This window comes from Aspergillus tubingensis (assembly GCF_013340325.1).
Source record: "Aspergillus tubingensis WU-2223L DNA, scaffold_3, whole genome shotgun sequence".
NCBI lineage: Eukaryota > Fungi > Ascomycota > Eurotiomycetes > Eurotiales > Aspergillaceae > Aspergillus > Aspergillus tubingensis.
Genome location: NW_023336277.1, coordinates 1,200,338 through 1,219,702, shown reverse-complemented (window position 1 = coordinate 1,219,702; position 19,365 = coordinate 1,200,338). Strand labels below are relative to the sequence as shown.

Below are 19,365 nucleotides of genomic sequence, written 5' to 3'. Positions count from 1 at the left end.
AGAAGCAAGATAAGAGCCGAAAGTGGGGATTACCCGGGTGCTGTTCTATAGCCGACTGGACTACCGGATAATGCACCTAGTCAATGGGGACAATTATGCAGTTTTCCCCTTCGCACTCCCCACCCTTGCCCCACGCAAGGTTCAGATACCATAACGCTGATGAACTTATCCCCACCTAACTAGGGTCTTGGTGTAGAGTCCGAATCATAGCCCTGCGTCCTCCAGACACGGTGTAGGAAGATTGGGAAAGCAGAGATATAAGGAGAAGAGGATAACAACACTTGACGTATAGCTTTGAGTAAACATCTCTTTAGACAACTATTCGGCGGCTTTCCCAGATAAAATTTCCAAGATGCCAATTGAATACCGAGCTACAGAGGTAATTGTGGTTGGGACAGGAATAGGTGGTCTCGCAGCCACAAAAACCTATCTTGAACTGTCACCGCAAACAGATATTGTGCTTCTGGAAAAGGTAAGTCCCTAAGATGGTTCTTATTTTCCGCCAAGAATAGGGTCTAATCTACAGGATAGCGACCGACCATCGGAGGCGTCTGGTCCGAAGAAAATTGCTATGAAGGCCTGAAAACGAACAACCTCGGGGGAACATATGAATTCACCGACTTCCCCATGGGCGCCAAATATGGAATCACTGAAAACGGTCATATCCCTGGATATGTTCTGCACCGATATCTCAATGATTTCGCGGACCACTTCGACATCCGTCGACGGATCCATTTCGAAATCCAAGTTCTTGAAGTTGAAAAGCTCGATCAAGGCTGGCGCTTATTTACGACAACCAAGGATCCAGCGCAAAGCGTGATCTACTCATGTCAAAAACTTATCATGTCCACAGGATTGTCGTCGACCGCTAACCCGATCAATATCCGCGGGGTTGGGGATTTCCAAAGACCGGTCATAAACCATGTCCAACTGCGTGAGGAGGGAGCGCGTATTGCGCAGGACCCTAATATTAATTCTGTCACCGTTGTGGGTGCTTCGAAAACAGGATACGATGTTGTGCATCTAATGGCATCGAATGGCAAAAAGGTGGATTGGGTTATACGCGAGTCCGGAGGGGGCGCAGTTTGGATGGCATCACCATGGGCTAAATTCGCAGGGGCCAAAACAAAACTAGAGTTTCTAGTCACCATGAGATTTTTCACATGGTTTAGTCCATGCATATTTGGTGACTTTGATGGATTCAGCTGGATCAGAAGGGCATTGCATCAAACTCGCCTGGGCAGATACATCGTGCACAAGTTTTGGGAGGGAATCAGGACAGACATTATTGACCTAAATGGATATCGCAAAGAAGAATGCTTAGAGCATCTTGAACCCCTGGAAAGGTATGAAATCAGTCTATTATTTCCTATAGTTGTCACTAACGCCTGGAAAGTCTCTTCTGGTCTGCTCGGGTCGGAATTCTCAACTACCCATCCGATATTCACGACTATCTTCGCACCGGCCAGGTCAAGATCATACGGAAGGATATTGACCACTTATCAGGTCCCGGAATCGTCAATTTTGCAGACGGTACCGGTGTTCAAACAGACGCCCTAGTCGCCATCACCGGGTGGAAGCTCGCCCCATCGGTAAAGTATAGACCCGAGGGCCTCGATGCGAGTCTCGGCATCCCAAGCAGCAACCTGAGCGCAGAAGAAGAGAAGCTCTGGAATATACTTGACACCAAAGCAGACCAGGAGATCCTAAGCCGCTTTCCATACCTCCGCAATCCTCCGCGTGGGATTCCCTACAAACAAGACGTCAGCCCCTTCCGCCTATACCGCGGCATTGCGCCACCATCGCTTGCGTCAAAAGGTGATAATTCTCTTGCATATGTTAAGATGGTCCACAGCACGAGCAACGTCATAATCGCGGAATGCCAGGCGTTGTGGACATTTGCTTATTTAAATGGAAGAATTGCCATCGATAGAGAAGACGTTTATCATCAAACAGCGCTCTTGAGTCGGTACGGAAAGCATCGTTATCCCTGTGGGTTCTCGGCATGGTATCCGGAATTTGTCTACGATGCTGTGCCATATGCAGATATGCTGCTCTCAGATCTGGGACTTAATCAGAAATGAAAGTCTACGCTAAGAAAGGAGATTTTTGAGGGTTATACGATTCATGATTATCGGGGAATCAACCAGGAGTGGAAGGAGGCCCAAATGAAGAGAACAAAGATAGCTTGAGATCGCCTTGTCGATCCATCAGAATCTAGTTTTCTTTCTTCTAGGAATAAATGGCTTCAGCAACTGCTTTTTTTGCATATTAATCCCCAGAACTTCTATTTCTATCGCCTTTCTTGTGTGTTCCACTGCTTTTGGTTCTCCTTTCTCTACGCAATTACTTTTGGGACAAGTGACAAGGTCGTGTTCCTGAAAAGCAAGATCTAATCACTTTCCCTCAATAAATATATAATCAAGATCATCCCGCAGACAACAGGCTACGTCGGACTAGAAAGAGGTATCATTGTATCCACTCTTGAGATCTTAGACACCCAATCATGGGTGCAAATCTCTGCTGTATAAATGCTTATCTAAACTACCTCTGAGCTCGACTCAGTACCAGACCTCAGGACCGTGTTTGATGTTAATATGATCCGTCAATATCGCCGTGTCTGGAAAGTTTTATAATGCACCCAGCACGCTCTAGAATCCCCTCAGATCTACCCTGCCTCGCGTGTTATTTATCCCTTTTCCGCGTTCGTTTGAATCCACGTGAACTATATCCAGGAAACATGTTGTTCGGATTAATGTTATCACGTCGTGAATCCCAGCGCGTTCTTACACCCATCGAAGCTTACGGAGACATATGTCTACAGGCGACACCGCAAAGCTGTTTGTTTGTGGGATCAGATAGCATAGTCCAGCAAACCTTCAACTGTCAGGTCAATTGGTCATTATTTCAGGTTCGCATTACATGGCTTAGTCATGATATCATCTCTTAGTTATGTAGCTGAGGCACCCCTAGTGCGTTGACAGCATGTATATCGCAATATCCTCCTTCACAAAGGGTACCTGAATGAGCGAAGTTGGAAATCCGTCAGATCCGCAAATTCCTCGTTTATGACACTTTCGCGAACAATTTGCCCTGTAACTGGTAAGAAGAGAGATCAATAATGGTGATAGGGTAGAAAGGTACGCACTTTGGGCATCTAGAGCGTCTTGCTTGTCGCGCTTCCGATTCCAATGCCAATGGATAATCCCCATGGAAGCCAACAGGATGGCTGTGCATACTAAGAATGCTAACATGGTGAACTTCGCCGTCTGTTCTTATATCAGACTAGGTAATAAAAATGGTTGGGGGAAACGAAAGCGTACATAATAGTGGGGTGCTTCGTCTGCACGAAACGTTTGGGGGCCGCAAATGTTGCCAACCGCATATCCAAGCTGATAGGACGCACCAAACGCGAGCTTTTTGGTACTCCCACCGACACCAGACGTAATGAAGGCGAGGACAACCAATATGGCATTTGGGTCTAAGTAAAGAAAGATTAATAAAGCGATCTAATAGGGGCTCATCTGGTGTAGATTCCCGTCAAGACGCACATTGCATTGTGAGGATGTAGCCTCCATAACGAGCTGCATTGGCATTTTCCGGTATGGTTAACATCATGATGACCCCAACACAACCAAGAACTATTACAAAGATACCACCTATAGTTCTATTGGTACACTTTATAACGACAGTGACCAGAACCGTGCCAAGAGCCGCGCATGCGCCTGGAGCCATACTGAGAAGCGTGGTGGTATTATCGTCGAAGCCGAATCCCGAGATGATGGTTGGCCCTGCACAAGAGGTACAAGAGATTATCTGTCAGTCAGGAACATCTTCTAGAAAAAGTGAACATACCAAATGCTGTCAAGCCACCATTGGGAAGCCCAGTTGAAACCATCAGTAGAAAAATCAGATACAGCCGGGGATCGCAGAGGGACTCTTTCAGCTGATCCCAGTTGAATGACCACATCTCAGAGCCTGTCTTATTATCTCGGACTCTTTCGAGGGCAATTGCCTTCTCATTGTCGGATAGCCAGCTAGCGTCAACTGGCGATGCGGCAAGAAGGAAAAAAATTATGACCCCCGTAACAAATGTGAGGCCGCCATAGAATATGAAGAGACTTTCCCATTTGAATCCAGTGGCATGGTTGATAGCCCAGGCAAAGAAACCTCCAAAAACCTGAGCCCAACCGGAAGCCGAATACCAGATCGCAACTCGGGTAACTTGTTCACTGTGACTGTACCAGGAGCTAGTAACATAGAGGATAGCGGGCGTTGTGCATACTTCAATGGATCCCAGGAGAAAGCGAACCGCCGCCAACCCTCCAAAATTGTGGCAGGCAGCGTGCAAGGTGACGACAGTCCCCCAAAGCATGCTCATGACACCGAGGTACTTAGCCATTGGCACGCGCTGCATTAGAAATGCCGCCGGGATCTCGCCAAACAGATATCCGAAGCTATAGCACAAATGAGATCATGGGTCAGTGACGGAAGAGACTTTCTGATAGCGAGTGCTCTACATACTAGACGATAGATCCCAACCAGTCGTACTGGTTTCCAGTGAGGCGTGTGTCCTCTTTGATTCCCATCAATGCAGCGTATGACAAGCTATTCTTGTCCTGCGGTATGGAACATTAGGTACGACGTGGGAGGCGGTCACAGATCTGTACTAACGAGTAGCTGGAGGGTGTAAAGGCCGAGTACCAGTGGCATTATTCGCATGTCAATCCTGCGGAGTAGCTTCTTGGCTGCGGGCGACGCAACATCGATTTCAACTCTTTGCTCCGCAAGAATTTTGAGGGCGTTTGACCGTCGAGCATCATCCAGCTTGATCTTGTGGTGAGCCAGGTCTGCAAAACCAATCGGACGATTGTATCCCTAAAGCAATCAGAACGTAATACTTGTTGTTTCAGTGTTTATCAAAGGTACTCACAACCCCAACTTCGACGTCTCCCATGCTAACTTCGGCTTTCTTGATGTCCGACATGTTGCGGAAGCAGTACATGGAGATTATCGTTCCACGTCCGACGGACGCTCCTGCACACCGTGATATAAATTCCGTGGTTTCTATTCAAACCAGAGGTGTGACCCGTTGTTTGTAACTGCAGCTAAGGAACAGCGGATATCGCACCGATATGGTGATAAGAGCATCGGATATACTCAGAGAAGTGCCGATACGATATTTGACGGATGGGTACGTCGTGGCGTTCCCGTCGGATATGGACAATCACGGCTATGTACCATTCGGTTATCAAATGGAGGCAGATGTACAGAATAGAGAGACAGTTTTATAACTCATAGAACCCCTTCAGAGTAGTTGATCTCGCTCTACCAAGTGCAAGCATTATTATATATCCCCTCACTAAAGCATAGTACAACCCAGTCTGTCAACAAAGCCTTACCAGAATGGCCGAGCGCGTGGTACCTGTCATCTCTCTCGACGGTAAGTGGGAGAACGCTGCAGAGATTAAGAGATACTAACACCGGAGTCTCTCTGGAATAGACTTCGAGAGAAGAAAAGATGAGATTACCCAACAACTGGTGCATGCTGCCGAAACAGCCGGATTCTTGACACTGATTGACCACGGACTTTCCGTTGAAGAAATCGAGCAGCAATTTGCCATATCAAAGTCCTTCTTTGACTTGCCATCGGACGTCAAGGGGAAGACTCCTCATAGTAACGTTACTAATAATGGATGGGAATACAAGGCAAGCGACGCGTTCCTGCAGAGGGGCGAGAGTGATATATACTGACTACACAAAGGCCCAGCGGCGCCCCAGCACTGGCTTGTATGACCAGAAGGAATCTCTCTGGCTCCAACATGGGTCTCACTGGCCAAGCGATGAGGATGTCCCAGGATTTCGGGATACTACTGCTCACTTCATGGCTAAATGTGCGATGATTTCGGAACAACTATGTACGTGCCGCTTCAACAGTGCAACATGTTAGCCAAGTCTAATCAGATCGGGTAGTTACCTGCTTTGCGACTGCACTGGGATTTCCATCCGATTACTTCTGTGTCGCAAACGATGTGACCAAGCCTGACTGTCTCACGCAGCTACGGCTGATCCATTATCCACCCACCGTAGATGCTGCTGGTACTTGGCGGGCTGGAAGTCATACCGACATCGGGTGTCTTACCCTACTATTCCAGCGAGATGGTGAAGATGGTTTGGAGATCTGTCCAGGCCGTGAATCGCATACGAGTTTCGCAATGGGTGACGTTTTCAGTCCTCTCCCCGCCAAAACCGGACAGATTGTTGTTAACATCGGTGACATGCTGAGTGAGTCAAACATCTTGCGTTGGATCATTGGCGGGGTACGCGTTCTAACATAAAATGCCTCTACAGTGGCGTGGTCGGACGACCGCCTGAAATCGACCTTCCACCGAGTGCGAGCGATGGATGTAGGAGAATCGCCATCACGTTACTCAATTGCATATTTCAACCAGGGAAGGCGCGATTATATTATGCAGGGCCCACAAAAGAAATAGTAAGTTCAGACATCCTTATGTTGGGATAGCTCGCTAACCCTGGACGTTTCTCAGCCCCCCGAAGAGTGTAGGGGAGTGGTTCAAGGAGTCAGTCGAGCGAAACTTTGCTTACCAGCAGAGTGTAACTGCAAACTGATAATTGTATGACATCCGTGATAGTTACTGCATTACGATGTTTTTCTACTAGCAGACGAGGCTCCCCTTGCCCACTCTACACTTCCCCACGTATATCAGAATGAGCAATGAAACGTTATGCATCAGTTTGTAAGCCCAGCGCATGCAATAGACTTTTAGGAAAATAAAGTATTACCCTTTATAGTTGCTTTGGACGATGATGGCCTAGTCCGAGAGATACTCTGTGTATGCCGTCAAGGATGGCTTGGTATCGAATCGTTCCGAAATTCTTCGTCTACTTTGTCATTGTTTTGGGGGGGCTTTGGGCAGTCTAGCACATAGATTGTCGCAAGTTCACAACATGTCTATTCCTGCTAAATTTATTCTATCTTTATCTTTTCTGCTTCCTTGTTCAGTCTTACTATCTATAAGTACTTTCATTAGATAGTAAGCTAATAACTTTTATTTACTAATGTATATATCTTATTTACTATTCTTCTTCTCAACATTTAGAAATGTGAAATTCGACTTCTGACCAAGGTCCTTCCTTCTCACTTCATGTCATTGATCATTTAAAGGCGGCCAGAGCGTAGACTTTCCTTACTAATGGTCCCATTCTCATCTGTCAAAGATTGTTAACAAACTTCACCCTTATTGTTAGGCTAGCTATCCACAGAAAACGTACGCTGAATTCTTTGATCGACTTTTGCCACACAAGTTTGCATGAAGTCCAATAGTCGTTCCGCTTGTGCAGAATCTTCAGTTCCAATGGATAGGACGTTGCTGTTAAAGGCATTAGAACCGACAATGGAAGACCAGGGTCAGAAAAACTCATAACTGACCTGACATGATTATGTCTGTCTTGTACATGGAACACTGGTAGCGTTCCTGGAGGTTTGCTCCGTTCACGATAGGCATTGAAAAAAGCCACAGTGGCATCAGCTGTTTCTTTTCTGGCAGTTTTTATTGTCAGGTCAGCTTTGCATACCGATGGGCTCTTCATTTAACATCTCCGTGACTTACACCTCCCACTTGACACTTCCGATGTAGACCGGCAAATGCTCAGAATCCCTACTCACATTGTCAGCGCAGAGTTTTTGGGTGTAATATAGTTAGTAAGAGGAGAAGTAGAATATGCTTACAACAATGGAGAGTCGTCTGGTAAATTTCTGAAGAGACCTAGGGCAGAAACAGGCTGCAATGCAGTTTAGAATCTGATAAAACACCGAGTTCATTTGACTTACACCCCAGACCTCCTCAGCATCCGATCCATAATAGTGGCGGATGACCCTCTGTCGCACAGGCTTTCTCCGATCAAACCAGAATGGTACACTTAGGTAGATAACACCCGCGACAGGGGGGAACAGTGGGACTTTCGATTCTCGCTTTGGATCCCCTATTTCTCGAGTCAGTAATGAATGATGGTGAGTGTTGTCAAGGAATTCATCACCTGCGGCATAGAGGTTCATGGCGATATGTGCCCCACCGGACGAGTGACCCAAAAGGATGACCTTCTCCGGTGATCCTCTGCCGTACTTTTGCTTTGCAATATTTTCAAAGATCCATTCCCGAGCAAGCTGCATATCATCGGCCCCTCCAGGGTAGACAACGTGCGGGACGAGTCGATGGTTTGCGAGAACCGTGACGAATCCACGCTGCGCAAAGTAAAATCCCACATTACCCCAGCACTTGTGTCGGTGAGTAAGCAATTGGATGGGTGTTTTCATTGTAGCATGCAAGTACCTTTTCACTCCATCCTTTGTCTCCAGAGAAAAACCCCCCTCCGTGAACGAAGAGTACAACAGGATGTCCTCCCGGCTTTTCCTCGGCAGGAAAATATACATCCAATCGGTTACGCTCGGCCGGTCCGTATTGCTCGTCCTTCACTATTCCGACATTGTCCGGTGCTTTGGGATATAAAGGTTCATACAACTTTCTCCAGCCCTGTACCTCGTCAGCTTGAAGTTGAGGTTATCGTTAGATCAGGCATGAAGTTGTACTTCTTCATCTCCAAGATCGAACTTGGTGGTATCTTGTGCTATCTTGGCGAAAACTTTCTCCATTATTTCTGTCTTTGAACTTGGGACCTAGTTCTCATCAAGGCAGAACTAATATCTCTGATATAGTAAGACAGAAGGTGTATGCTGCAGGGGCAATATCCGTGCCCCACATACTGCTGCCGGCCCTTAGCCGAGATAAAGTATGACCCTTTTCCGGACTGGAGAAACCGTGATCAATGCACGGACATTCAATCAATCAATAAGACCATCATTTTTAAGAGCTAATTAATTACAGCTTTCAGCTTCGTAGCGACAAAAAAGTTGGTCACCTAGGATATACGAACATGTTGACCAGGTGAGTCAGAGGCTTTTGGATTCCGTGAACAGCTGCTAATACCCTCTAGAGCTGAAGTTAGCCAGCACAGGTCGAAAGACCGATGCTTGGTTATCATAAAAGGAAATGTTTACGACCTGAGCTCGTACTTGGACTCCCATCCTGGCGGGTCAAGCATCATCCTGAAATATGCTGGGCGGGATGCAACAGAAGCATTCGAGCCCATCCACCCAAATAACGTGATTGAGAAACATCTACCGCGAGAGTACGAGGAATCCCCTGATTCGAAATTTATCTACTGCGCGGCTGTACTGATATGTGAATAGAGCCCATCTCGGCCCCGTTGCAGATTCCGATATGAATACCCCACCCGCCTCGGCACAAATGAAGATGTCTTCCTCGGAAAATAGTCTTCAGAAGAGCATCCCTTCACTTTTGAGATCCGTTGTCAACATTCACGACTTTGAACTCTCTGCCTCTCAAATATTACCTGCGCGCTCGTTTGCCTGTGAGTACCACCAGAGGAAGACGAAATGCTGTCTCCGTGGCTAATCAATGCATTTGGAGCGACATGCAGTTTTCAAATCTGGCGCTGAAGATGAAGAAACTGTTCAATGGAACCAGAATAGTTGGAAACGTATCCGCTTTTGTCCGAGAGTTTTAAGACCAATCCGGGCCATCGACTTAACGACATCCATTCTTGGAACGAAATACTCAGCGCCATTTTTCATCTGTCCTGCAGGTGGTGGTAAGCTGGCACATTCGAGTGGAGACCTGGCTTTGACCAAAGCTGCTGGGAAACATGGCATTCTTCACTGGGTACCGAACAACACCGGTTGTTCGCAGGAACAGTTGGCAGATGCGCGTGCGGACACGCAGACATTGTACTGGCAGATATATGCTCTGGAGGACCTCTCCGTGACGGAGAAGGAAATAAAACAAGCTATTTCGTTGGGTTACCGGGGGTTTGCTTTAACTGTTGATGCCACTCGAGTTGGCAAGCGAGAACGTGATGTGCGTTTAATCATCAGGGTATGCATATCATTCTCTCGCGGTTCTATTTCAAGGATTAACAACCCTTTTCCACAGGAACAGGAGCTTTCTGAGAATGAAGAGGGTGAAGACAATGCGTTTGCCAGTGGTCCTACAGTTTCGCGGTCGTGCGTTCCCAATAAGTCCGGATATGATTGATGAGAAAATGACCTGACGAGATATAGCCACCTCTTCCCCGACTTTGACTGGATGTCCGCAGTTTCGTGGTTACGAAAGATAACGGATCTGCCAATTGCGATAAAGGGCATTCAATCCTGGGAAGATGCTGCACTATGCATGAAGTACGGAGTACATCCGTGGCTGTCAAACCACGGAGGACGACAGCTCGAGGGGGCTCCCTCTGCTGTGGATACCCTTCTTGCCATCCATGCCCACTGCCCCGAAGTCCTTCGCCGTTGTGACGTTATTGTCGATGGGGGTATCAGTCGTGGTTCTGATATTGTGAAAGCTCTTGCTTTAGGCGCAAAAGGCGTCGGACTGGGGCGAGCATTTCTTTACGCCTTGGCACTTGGCGAGCCAGGCGTTGACAAGGCAATCAGAATTTTGAAGAATGAAGTTGAGACGACCATGGCTTTGCTGGGAGTTGCCAGTGTTGACTCGCTGAATCCTTCTTATGTAAGTTGGGTCAAATCAGAGTATTCTGTGTTCAAACCGCCATCATTCACTAACACAAGGAATTCGACTGGCAGATCAGCGCATTTAGCAATCAGAATACGCTTCCCCGTGGCCGCTCTAATCTCTAGTGTGCATTTATCAGGCTACAGGCGTCGCGTTTTCATCGGTGGGCAGAGTTCAGTTATGGAGGACCACTTAAGGCTCAAAAGCTTTGCTAGACATTCTTCAGACAAGAGTCTGTCTATCCGCCTAGTATTTCATAAGATAGTCTATGAGATCCCTCAATCTATAGTAGAAATTGATTGCAGTTAGAGGAAACGAGTCATCTGGTGTATTGGAAGAATATTCGATTCGTAAGCATAGTGAACACAGAACCCCAAACGCCCAGACTTAGAAATTATCTTTGGTGGGAGAGAATCAGTTCTACATCAAAGCGCTATCTTTGTACCTGAAGCAGTATGTTAGGTGGGAAAACCTAATTCCAGGATAAGTACGGGTATGGGAACCCTTATCCTATTATGCGGCTGTTGTCTTCGTGCCGCGGTTCCTCTCCGTACCAGTCCCGACCATTTCTACTCCGTGCTTCGCTATAACAGTGACATTCTTGAACTCCGGGGCGGAAGCATTCTGTCCGTGGACATCCGGGCGCGTAGCCGAACAGCGGCGGAAAACGTACCATCGCAATCAATCTCAACGCCGGTTCCGAATGAGCAACCGATACGATACCCGGAAAACCAGCTTTATGGGCTGATAGAAAGCAAAATGGCGACTGAATCATCCGTATATGATATCAGGTATCATGGCCCTCTGGTAGCATTGCTTGATCACTTTATTTTGGCTCATGACAGCGACGCTCTCGACTTCCCACCTGCTTCAACAGTCGTAAGCTTCGATATAGAACCAATTTGTCCTGGAAAATACACAAACATGACCGGCCAAGCAATCGACCCTCCCCCCAGCCTCCCTGTGCCAAATCAACAAGTGCATGCACCGGGCGTCTACTTGCTACACCCTCTGTCACGCCTCGGCACGGGTCCTGGTATGATCATACTGACTTCTGGGAGAGACCTCGGAGGTGTGCGTCTAGACGATGGAGTTCCCTCACCGTTCCTCAAATGGGCTGAAGAAGGCTACGCGGTGGCGGCAGTATGCTTAGCTGCCTTGGAGGATGAACAAGATGGCATATCCTCTGCCCTCGAAGCGTTGTCCAGTTGCGACAACTGCAAGCCCAAGGGGAAAGTTGGACTTATCGGTAAGTACAGTACTCTTACGTACTTGACCACTGCAGCTAACATCTCTGTTCCAGCATACGACCCCGACGCATGGCTGAAGGTCGCTGCATCAGCGCACGCTCACCAGGAGGTTGTCGGAGTGGTGGTATATGGGAATGTGGATTCGCCGATCCCCAAACCAGTCTTCCCAATGCTTCAGCACTTGGCTGGAGCATCTGCGACAGCAAAAATGGTATCCAACACCGAGAACTGCCAGGCGTATGGATACGCAGCTGTCAGTACATATCAGTTTGCCACCCCTTTTCAGCCGGCGTTCGATTACACCGCCGAGTCTGTATCACACACACGGAACCTAAGCTTCCTGAAACCTCTAATGGGGGGCCCATACTTCGATTTGGAGGCCATCTGGGAAGAACATACGTATCATGAGTTTGAGACGCGCTCTGTACCTCATACGATGGCAACTATGGTGCAAGAGCCGTATGTGAATCATATTCCCACGGTAAGATCCAAAGTGCCGAACTCTTATTAACAAGATACTGAGCTGAGCAACTTGCAGTTAACGGGAGGTATTGGAAGGGATCGCCTTTCATACTTCTACCAGAACCACTTTGTTTTCAATAATCCCGAAGACGCGGAACTTGAGCTTATCAGTCGGACGGTGGGTATTGATCGTGTCATTGATGAATTTATATACAAGTTCACGCACGACACCCAGATTGACTGGCTGTAAGGACTTATTCCATCTTACTATTATTTCGCAACCCAATTGCTTGCTCTGCTCGAACTAATCTGTAGCAGGCTTCCTGGTATCCCACCCACTGGTCGCAAACTAGAAATACCTTTTACCGCAGTTGTCAACATAAGGGGTGACCGGCTGTACCACGAGCACATTGCGTGGGATCAACTCACTGCTCTGATTCAGTTAGGGCTCATGCCAGAATATCTTCCTTGGACACACCCCGCGCCTACGGGTGTGCATATGGGCACCAAGACGAAACTTGAGTATAGAGTACCAGGAGCTGGGCGCGACACAGCGAAGAAGATGAGGGATAGGAATTCTGTGGAATCAAATAGAATGTTTGAGCACTCGGTTCGGGAAGTGGACTCGGTTCAACCGACGGTGTCCCCAAAACTTGCTTAACGGAAGTGTTCTGACCGCAAAAGGGAACGGAAAAGGGGGAGGATAACGGGCGGGAAATGCCCGGCCGCCCGGCTAAGGGATCGATGGTGTGGGCCGTATCTTTCACACACGGTACCATCCATCGACAACTCTATTTATATAATTTTCTCCCGAAGAATTAACCGAAAAGGAATAGAGTGATTGATGTAATGGGTATCTTATCATAAGGCACACCATACCTGCCGATTGTCCCCGTAATCAGGTCCCGAGACTCTTTATCACTCCACTATCAGGGCCGAAAGCACCGCATACAAGCAAAAGAGCATACATAAAGCACAGATAAGACTCAGAGACGTCGTTTTTGCCTTTGATTTCTCCTTATCTAACCGTTTGTTGCATCTCGGACTTATCACAGCAACGCCCAGCCTCTAGTGCGGGGTAGGATCTGTGCCCCAAAATGATTGGGAAAAGACAAATAAACATTGGAGAGCTCAGACGCAGTTCCGAGTATCTTCCCCGGAGCCCTCCCACTGACCTGGTTAGAATCCCTATTTTTTTCACAACCGGCAAACCCTACAATACGTTTGCCCGACCATGCCACGTCCAAAAGTGCGCCCGGAAGATCGACGACGGTCCAGCCACGCTTGTCAGACCTGCAAGATCCTGAAGATCCGGTGCGACTCACAACGACCATGTTCCTCATGTATGCGACGGGGACAAGCTCATACATGTGCTTATTCTGGTATGGACCGTCGCAAACGGAGAACGGGTGATGCCGTACGGAATCCACACAGCCGGGCCATTGACAGGCAGGATGGCTTTTCGCAGAGTAACAGTGCTACTGCCGCTGAGAATGAGAATACACCATTCGAGTTTGAGACCCTAGTATCTGAGATGGTCACACCCGAGTCACGGAGTGATGATACACATCCCCCTGAAACCTCTTTGCGTGAGCGGTTATCTTTAGCACCGGAACAGTCAACAAAAGGTGTGGAACTATCCATGAGCCAGATACAGAATCTCGAGAACCTAAACCATGCTTTCTTGTAGTTGATGTGGGCGAGACTTCCGCTATGTCATTCTTACATTTCCTCCGGAAAACTATAAAGGCCTATGTGGGTTCGGTGCCTTTTACGGATGCTGAGCGACACCACATTATAATTGATACAGATTTTTGTTCTACAACCGAGGACGATCAGAATATCGAGCCCAAAAGAATTCACTCATACATAGAATATTATTATGAGGCAGTAAGTACCTAGGATGAAGCCTGCTACTATCGTCTCTAAAAATGCACACAGACAAGCGGAATTCTGGATCTTTTCACAGCCCAGGAGGTCGAGACCTTACTTGAAGCACACACCTCTTCGCGGCAGCCCACATCGATTGCAGCTGTGAGGCGGGAGGATGTCGCAGCCATAGGCGTCGCTCTATCTATTGGTGCCCAGATTAGAGGATCAGATAGAGACTCCCAGGTAGCGAACGAGTACTTCCGCCGTGCACGCCAGGCAGCGTTCAACGACATGCTGATGGGCCAGAACATCGGGACTGTACGGCTTTTTTTGCTAATGGCATTTTACATGCTGGGGGCTTGCAATCGAAATGCCGCTTCAATGTTTCTTGGGGTAGCTGCGCGAGCAGCCATAATCCTAGAGCTTCATAGCATTGAGGGTTACGATAGTACGCTCTCCAAAGAAGACTGTGAAAGTAGGTGAGTTATAGCAATTGAATGCTAGTGCCAACGATGTACACTGACACAGCCTGGCAGACGAAGAATCTGGCACAGCATGCGTAATCTTGATATTCTCAGCAGCTTTGTTTTGTCCAGGCCAAGAAGCCTCCCCCTAGTGCAGAGTATGTCGGATACCAATGAGTTGAATCCTCAGTCAGCATTCTATGCCATTGGCAACGGATGCACTTTACTCATTAATATCGTCGACACACTCAGCAATGGCGGGCTTCTCGACGTCCCCACAGCCGAGGGCCTGCTTTCGCAACTCCGGAAATGGAGTTCTAGCCTGCCCGCCTCTCTCCGCCAGTTCCGGAGTGTTTCCCAGGGCCCACCATTCCTGGAACCTGCAGCTCGGCAGCGACTTGTTGGAAGCGTTCACGTTTCCTGCCTATACTACTTTGCGGTAATCCTCGTAACCCGGCCGTATCTGATCGCGTATCTCGTATCTCGTCTTCGTGGGAAAGCACCAGACCATTTGATCAGTGACCCGGATGAGGCCTCTGATGTCGCTATTAAGAACAATAAAGTATCCAAACTGGCCCAGGTGTGCGTAAGTTCTTCCTTATACATGATAGATATGTGTCGACGGGCAAAGTCGGCGGGGCTCGTTTTTCGAAACTTTTGTCTCCTCAAGTATGCCCCCTTTTACCTCCTCGCTTCGTTCAGACTCCTTTCTCTCAAACCTAATCTTGAAAAGACTTGATGTTAATGTCTACCCATAGAGCTTGGATTTTTGGCGCCGGCCTTATCCTAGGCTTCTCTATGTTTGCTGGAGAACCTCGCCGTGACATTGAGAGTCTCTTCAACAGCACCTTACATCTCCTCGATGATATTGGCCGAACTAGCCCACAGGCCCGGCTTTACCATCAAATCCTGACCAGTCTTAATGATGCAGTGACAAAGTTCCGCAACCGCGTCGCGGGAGAGGTTTACCGCACGGTACAGGACTACATGGACCAAATCCTCATGATAGATCCTACCGTTGACGGAGGTTCGACTGCGCATGCTAGGGATAGAGAGGATTCGTACACTGTCTGGAACGATGATTGGTTGGCTGGTGCAATCCGGAGTGCTGAGACAGGCGAGGTTGCATTAGATCCAGTTTTGAACGGGACACATGGTGCGCAGATGTTTCATGATCTTGGTGATTGGGGTGATATAGATGGTATGGAACTCGAGGAGGATCTGTTAATGGATATCGATCCATTCGATCAGTTCTTTTTTACGGTCGAATGAGTTTCCTGTTGCCTGCTCTTTGTTGTTCTTAAAGCATTTAATCACCCAGTCAACATTGTATGTCGAGCAGTGCTTAGTATGCGTCAACTGATGGCCAAGACCACTGTGACCCCTGCCTCAATGGTTAACATCCACCCGCCTTTCTCTGCATTTCTGGCATCAGCGTTCCAAGGTCTAGGATTTTAACCCATGCTGCACTAGACGGTAAGAGAATGTGAGATGAGGGCTCTGAATACCCTGATCGGTCCGGCTCGTCTGATTGGTAAGAAGACATCATTTCCCTTCATATGCGGCTTCGATTCTCAGCAGCTAATAGCGGGCGTTTTCCGCGCTGATTGCTCTTCTCATGTTACCTCCGCTGCAGATCCGGAAATACGTGGTATCTTACTTTAGTACCATAGTCCAATAAACCGTTTCATCCAAAGTGAGTAAGTAGCACGGCTAGTAGTTAGCAAGCAAATAAATGACTCATACATTGGCTTTCTAATAAAGTTTCAAACGTGGAGCAACGTCCGGCTATGTTCCGGCTATGTTCCGACTATATTCCTCATCTCGGTTAGTTAATTAGTATGTAAATGCCCTCTAGTCACGCAAGAACGTTTTTTTACCTCAACAAATCGAAGCTCACATATTCTCAGGAAAGGCCCCATGATGCTTGTTCCATCGCTTCCTCTATTAGCACTTGTTCTTCCATTGATTGCAAGTGCCGGAAAAGTAGAACACCCAGGAATAACTCCAAACCCCTCAGTTACTGTACAGAATGGCACCTATTATGGAGTTCACAACCCAGACTATGATCAAGACTTCTTTCTTGGCATGCCTTATGTACAGCAACCTGTTGGCGAACTTCGCTTGCAGACCCCACGGCCAATGAACACCTCCTGGACGGTACCAAGAAATGCAACGGAATACTCACCCGCTTGTGTCGGGTTTAATCAGACTAAGGGTGCTTCCGAAGCCTGCCTTACACTGAATGTCGTCCGCCCAGCAAGCATCGCTCTCCATAGCAGTCTGCCCGTTGCTGGTCAGTAATCATCCCGGATCTTGTCATAAAGGCTAGAACTGACCTTACACTCGGGCGCAGTCTGGATTCATGGCGGCGGATACACTTCCGGCTCTTCATCAGAGAAACAGTACAATCTTTCCTTCATTGTTGACCAGTCAGTCCAAATGGGAACGCCCATTGTCGCAGTCAGTCTAAATTATCGTCTTCATTGCTGGGGTTTCATGTGGAGCAACGAGATGAAGGAAGCCGGAGTAGGGAACCTGGGACTTAGAGACCAACGCTTAGCTCTGCATTGGATAAAAGAGAGTACGTATATATGTACTGAACCTATAGTACAGGTCTGACCATGACTTAGACATTGCTGCTTTTGGTGGCGACCCTGCTCAGGTTACGATCTGGGGTGAAAGTGCCGGCGCTAATAGTGTTGGCACGCATCTGGTTGCTTACGGAGGGCGTGATGATGGTATATTCCGTGCAGCAATCAGTGAAAGTGGTGCCCCGAGTGTTTATCAACGTTATCCGACACCTGACGATTGGCAGCCCTATTATGATGGCATTGTGAATGCATCGGGCTGCAGTTCGGCAACGGATACTTTGGCTTGTCTCCGAACGATCCCAACTGATACATTGCACAGTATTTTCGATAACACGTCTATTGTACCCGAGCACTCTATATCAGGCCTCAGCGGAGCGAAATTCATTCCTGTCATAGATGACGACTTCATTGAAGGAAGTGGCACGGTTCAGCTTCAGGAGGGCAAATTTGTCAAAGTTCCATACCTCATTGGAGCTAACGCTGACGAAGGGACAGCATTTGCTGTAACGGGAGTCAACACGGATGCCGAGTTTCGAGAGCTAGTCAAAGACTGGGGCCTCGACAACGTTACCACTGATATTTTGGAGGCCCTGTACCCAAACATCCCTCAGATTGGGATCCCCGCCATAATGGATGAAAAGCCACCGTCCGGATATGGAAGGCAATACAAGCGTGTGGCCGCATTTCAGGGTGATGTAAACATCCATGGCCCACGTAGGTTTGCTAGCCAGGCATGGTCATCCCGCAATGTCTCGGTGTATAGCTACAGGTTTGACGCTGTCAGTCCTGGGAATGGCCCTGCTGCTGGATCCTATGCCGGGGCCACTCATGGTTCAGAAATGCCCTACGTCTTTCATAACGGTGATGGCGTGTGGTACGACTTCAACAAGACGACCATGGAGAGCATACCGGATAGTTATTCACACCTGAGCACAGTTATGTCAAGAATGTGGGTCAGTTTTGTGACAACATTGGACCCAAATTACTCTGGAGGTAAGGGCCCACAACCCATTTTTATGATTGGTACGCAATTTCAAACAAGTGCTGAATTAACCGTTTTCTTAGAGAATGTCCACTGGCCGAGATACAATATCGATAATCCGGAAATAATTCTCTTTGACAATACTGTCTCGAATCTCTCATACGTTAGGTCGGACGTTTACCGCGCGGAGGGCATCAAGTACATCGGTGATCACCTTGCAAGTAGTTTCGGGGAATAGTGAAGATCAAGTATCTTCAGTCTAATATTAGAGTGCATATACCTATATAAGCGGCGTGTGAGAAAAGGAAGGCACATACGACCACAGGGTGTGGAAAACAGGGCTTCCCGTCCGCTCAGCCGTACTTAAGCCACACGCCGGGAGGTTAGTAGTTGGGTGGGTGACCACCAGCGAATCCCTTCTGTTGTATGTTTTTGTTTTTTAAACTAGAAAAATAGAACTTTGAAAGAAGCATCTCGAGGTCTCTCGTCCTCGAGGATAGAGAACATATTGAACAGTATTTTCCTGAGTCATTGATATTGAATCGAAGGCAATTCATGATCCGAATCAGTCAAGCTACATTTACTACGCAGGGAAACCAATGCTACCTTGACAGAAGTTAAAACTCGCGGGGCGGTCAATCTTGTCAGCTCAATCTCAGGCTTTTTTGGTGGTACAGGTGTAACCGGGTAGATCACCTCCTAGCATGCAGTAACTGGGATGTCACGTAAATCTCGACTGGCGGCGAGTAATTCCGGCATTCCAGTGGGCGCTGGCTCTCACCTCCTTTGTCACACCTACAGCGCTGGCAGGTGATCTACGGAGATATGATAGAAAATGGGATCCCAGTAAAGGGTCTGAAGGTGTTGCTAAAGCTGTGGTGATGTTGCCATTGGACTCCACGGAAAGGGGATCTTGCCGCATGGTATGATTCTACGTGTAAGATTGTCCGTTTTTCGGCAATTGACTACAATTACAGGTCCCTGGTTCTATTCGCCAGGAGGTAGAGTATATACACAAACCTCTAGTGGCTACGTGTCGAAGAAAAAAAAATGAGACGGATCTTTGGGGGTGCCATTGAGCTTTCTGACAATCCTGGAGTGTATTAGCTGCCAAGGCGGGAGACTGGA

At 47.9% G+C, this 19,365-nt stretch overlaps 8 protein-coding genes and 1 non-coding gene across 9 annotated transcripts; 7 read left to right on the top strand and 2 right to left on the bottom strand.

Annotated features, from left to right (window-relative positions):
- Window positions 1-352: 352 nt before the first annotated feature.
- On the top strand, window positions 353-2,084 carry AtWU_01589 (FAD/NAD(P)-binding domain-containing protein; the record flags this gene model as incomplete). The annotated part of the gene is made up of 3 exons (XM_035496703.1): window positions 353-472; window positions 532-1,346; window positions 1,397-2,084. The coding sequence occupies 3 exons, from the start codon at window positions 353-355 to the stop codon at window positions 2,082-2,084; spliced, it is 1,623 nt and encodes a 540-aa protein (XP_035352596.1).
- A 923-nt stretch (window positions 2,085-3,007) lies between these two features.
- On the bottom strand, window positions 3,008-4,987 carry AtWU_01588 (MFS general substrate transporter; the record flags this gene model as incomplete). The annotated part of the gene is made up of 8 exons (XM_035496702.1): window positions 3,008-3,093; window positions 3,149-3,269; window positions 3,324-3,481; window positions 3,552-3,791; window positions 3,856-4,457; window positions 4,525-4,619; window positions 4,675-4,878; window positions 4,934-4,987. 8 exons carry the CDS (start codon window positions 4,985-4,987, stop codon window positions 3,008-3,010), a joined length of 1,560 nt encoding a protein of 519 aa, XP_035352595.1.
- Window positions 4,988-5,406: 419 nt separating this feature from the next.
- AtWU_01587 (leucoanthocyanidin dioxygenase) lies at window positions 5,407-6,630 on the top strand (the record flags this gene model as incomplete). The annotated part of the gene is made up of 6 exons (XM_035496701.1): window positions 5,407-5,443; window positions 5,504-5,682; window positions 5,765-5,918; window positions 5,974-6,285; window positions 6,352-6,493; window positions 6,549-6,630. 6 exons carry the CDS (start codon window positions 5,407-5,409, stop codon window positions 6,628-6,630), a joined length of 906 nt encoding a protein of 301 aa, XP_035352594.1.
- A 550-nt stretch (window positions 6,631-7,180) lies between these two features.
- Window positions 7,181-8,671, bottom strand: AtWU_01586 (alpha/beta hydrolase; the record flags this gene model as incomplete). Its single annotated transcript, XM_035496700.1, has 9 exons — window positions 7,181-7,230; window positions 7,294-7,391; window positions 7,451-7,561; window positions 7,632-7,679; window positions 7,751-7,803; window positions 7,853-8,004; window positions 8,059-8,296; window positions 8,352-8,552; window positions 8,609-8,671. The coding sequence occupies 9 exons, from the start codon at window positions 8,669-8,671 to the stop codon at window positions 7,181-7,183; spliced, it is 1,014 nt and encodes a 337-aa protein (XP_035352593.1).
- Window positions 8,672-8,952: 281 nt separating this feature from the next.
- On the top strand, window positions 8,953-10,738 carry AtWU_01585 (FMN-dependent alpha-hydroxy acid dehydrogenase family protein; the record flags this gene model as incomplete). The annotated part of the gene is made up of 7 exons (XM_035496699.1): window positions 8,953-8,963; window positions 9,013-9,207; window positions 9,269-9,450; window positions 9,520-9,974; window positions 10,032-10,102; window positions 10,160-10,610; window positions 10,670-10,738. The coding sequence occupies 7 exons, from the start codon at window positions 8,953-8,955 to the stop codon at window positions 10,736-10,738; spliced, it is 1,434 nt and encodes a 477-aa protein (XP_035352592.1).
- Window positions 10,739-12,071: 1,333 nt separating this feature from the next.
- On the top strand, window positions 12,072-12,986 carry AtWU_01584 (LEA domain protein; the record flags this gene model as incomplete). Its single annotated transcript, XM_035496698.1, has 3 exons — window positions 12,072-12,344; window positions 12,402-12,571; window positions 12,644-12,986. 3 exons carry the CDS (start codon window positions 12,072-12,074, stop codon window positions 12,984-12,986), a joined length of 786 nt encoding a protein of 261 aa, XP_035352591.1.
- Window positions 12,987-13,709: 723 nt separating this feature from the next.
- AtWU_01583 (fungal specific transcription factor domain-containing protein) lies at window positions 13,710-15,933 on the top strand (the record flags this gene model as incomplete). The annotated part of the gene is made up of 5 exons (XM_035496697.1): window positions 13,710-13,953; window positions 14,016-14,215; window positions 14,267-14,676; window positions 14,734-15,330; window positions 15,420-15,933. 5 exons carry the CDS (start codon window positions 13,710-13,712, stop codon window positions 15,931-15,933), a joined length of 1,965 nt encoding a protein of 654 aa, XP_035352590.1.
- Window positions 15,934-16,749: 816 nt separating this feature from the next.
- AtWU_01582 (carboxylesterase) lies at window positions 16,750-18,475 on the top strand (the record flags this gene model as incomplete). The annotated part of the gene is made up of 4 exons (XM_035496696.1): window positions 16,750-16,957; window positions 17,018-17,245; window positions 17,295-18,248; window positions 18,321-18,475. 4 exons carry the CDS (start codon window positions 16,750-16,752, stop codon window positions 18,473-18,475), a joined length of 1,545 nt encoding a protein of 514 aa, XP_035352589.1.
- Window positions 18,476-18,552: 77 nt separating this feature from the next.
- AtWU_r7 lies at window positions 18,553-18,668 on the top strand. The gene has a single exon (XR_004775253.1). It is a non-coding gene; the product is annotated as a 5S ribosomal RNA (ribosomal RNA).
- The last annotated feature ends 697 nt before the right edge of the window (window positions 18,669-19,365 follow it).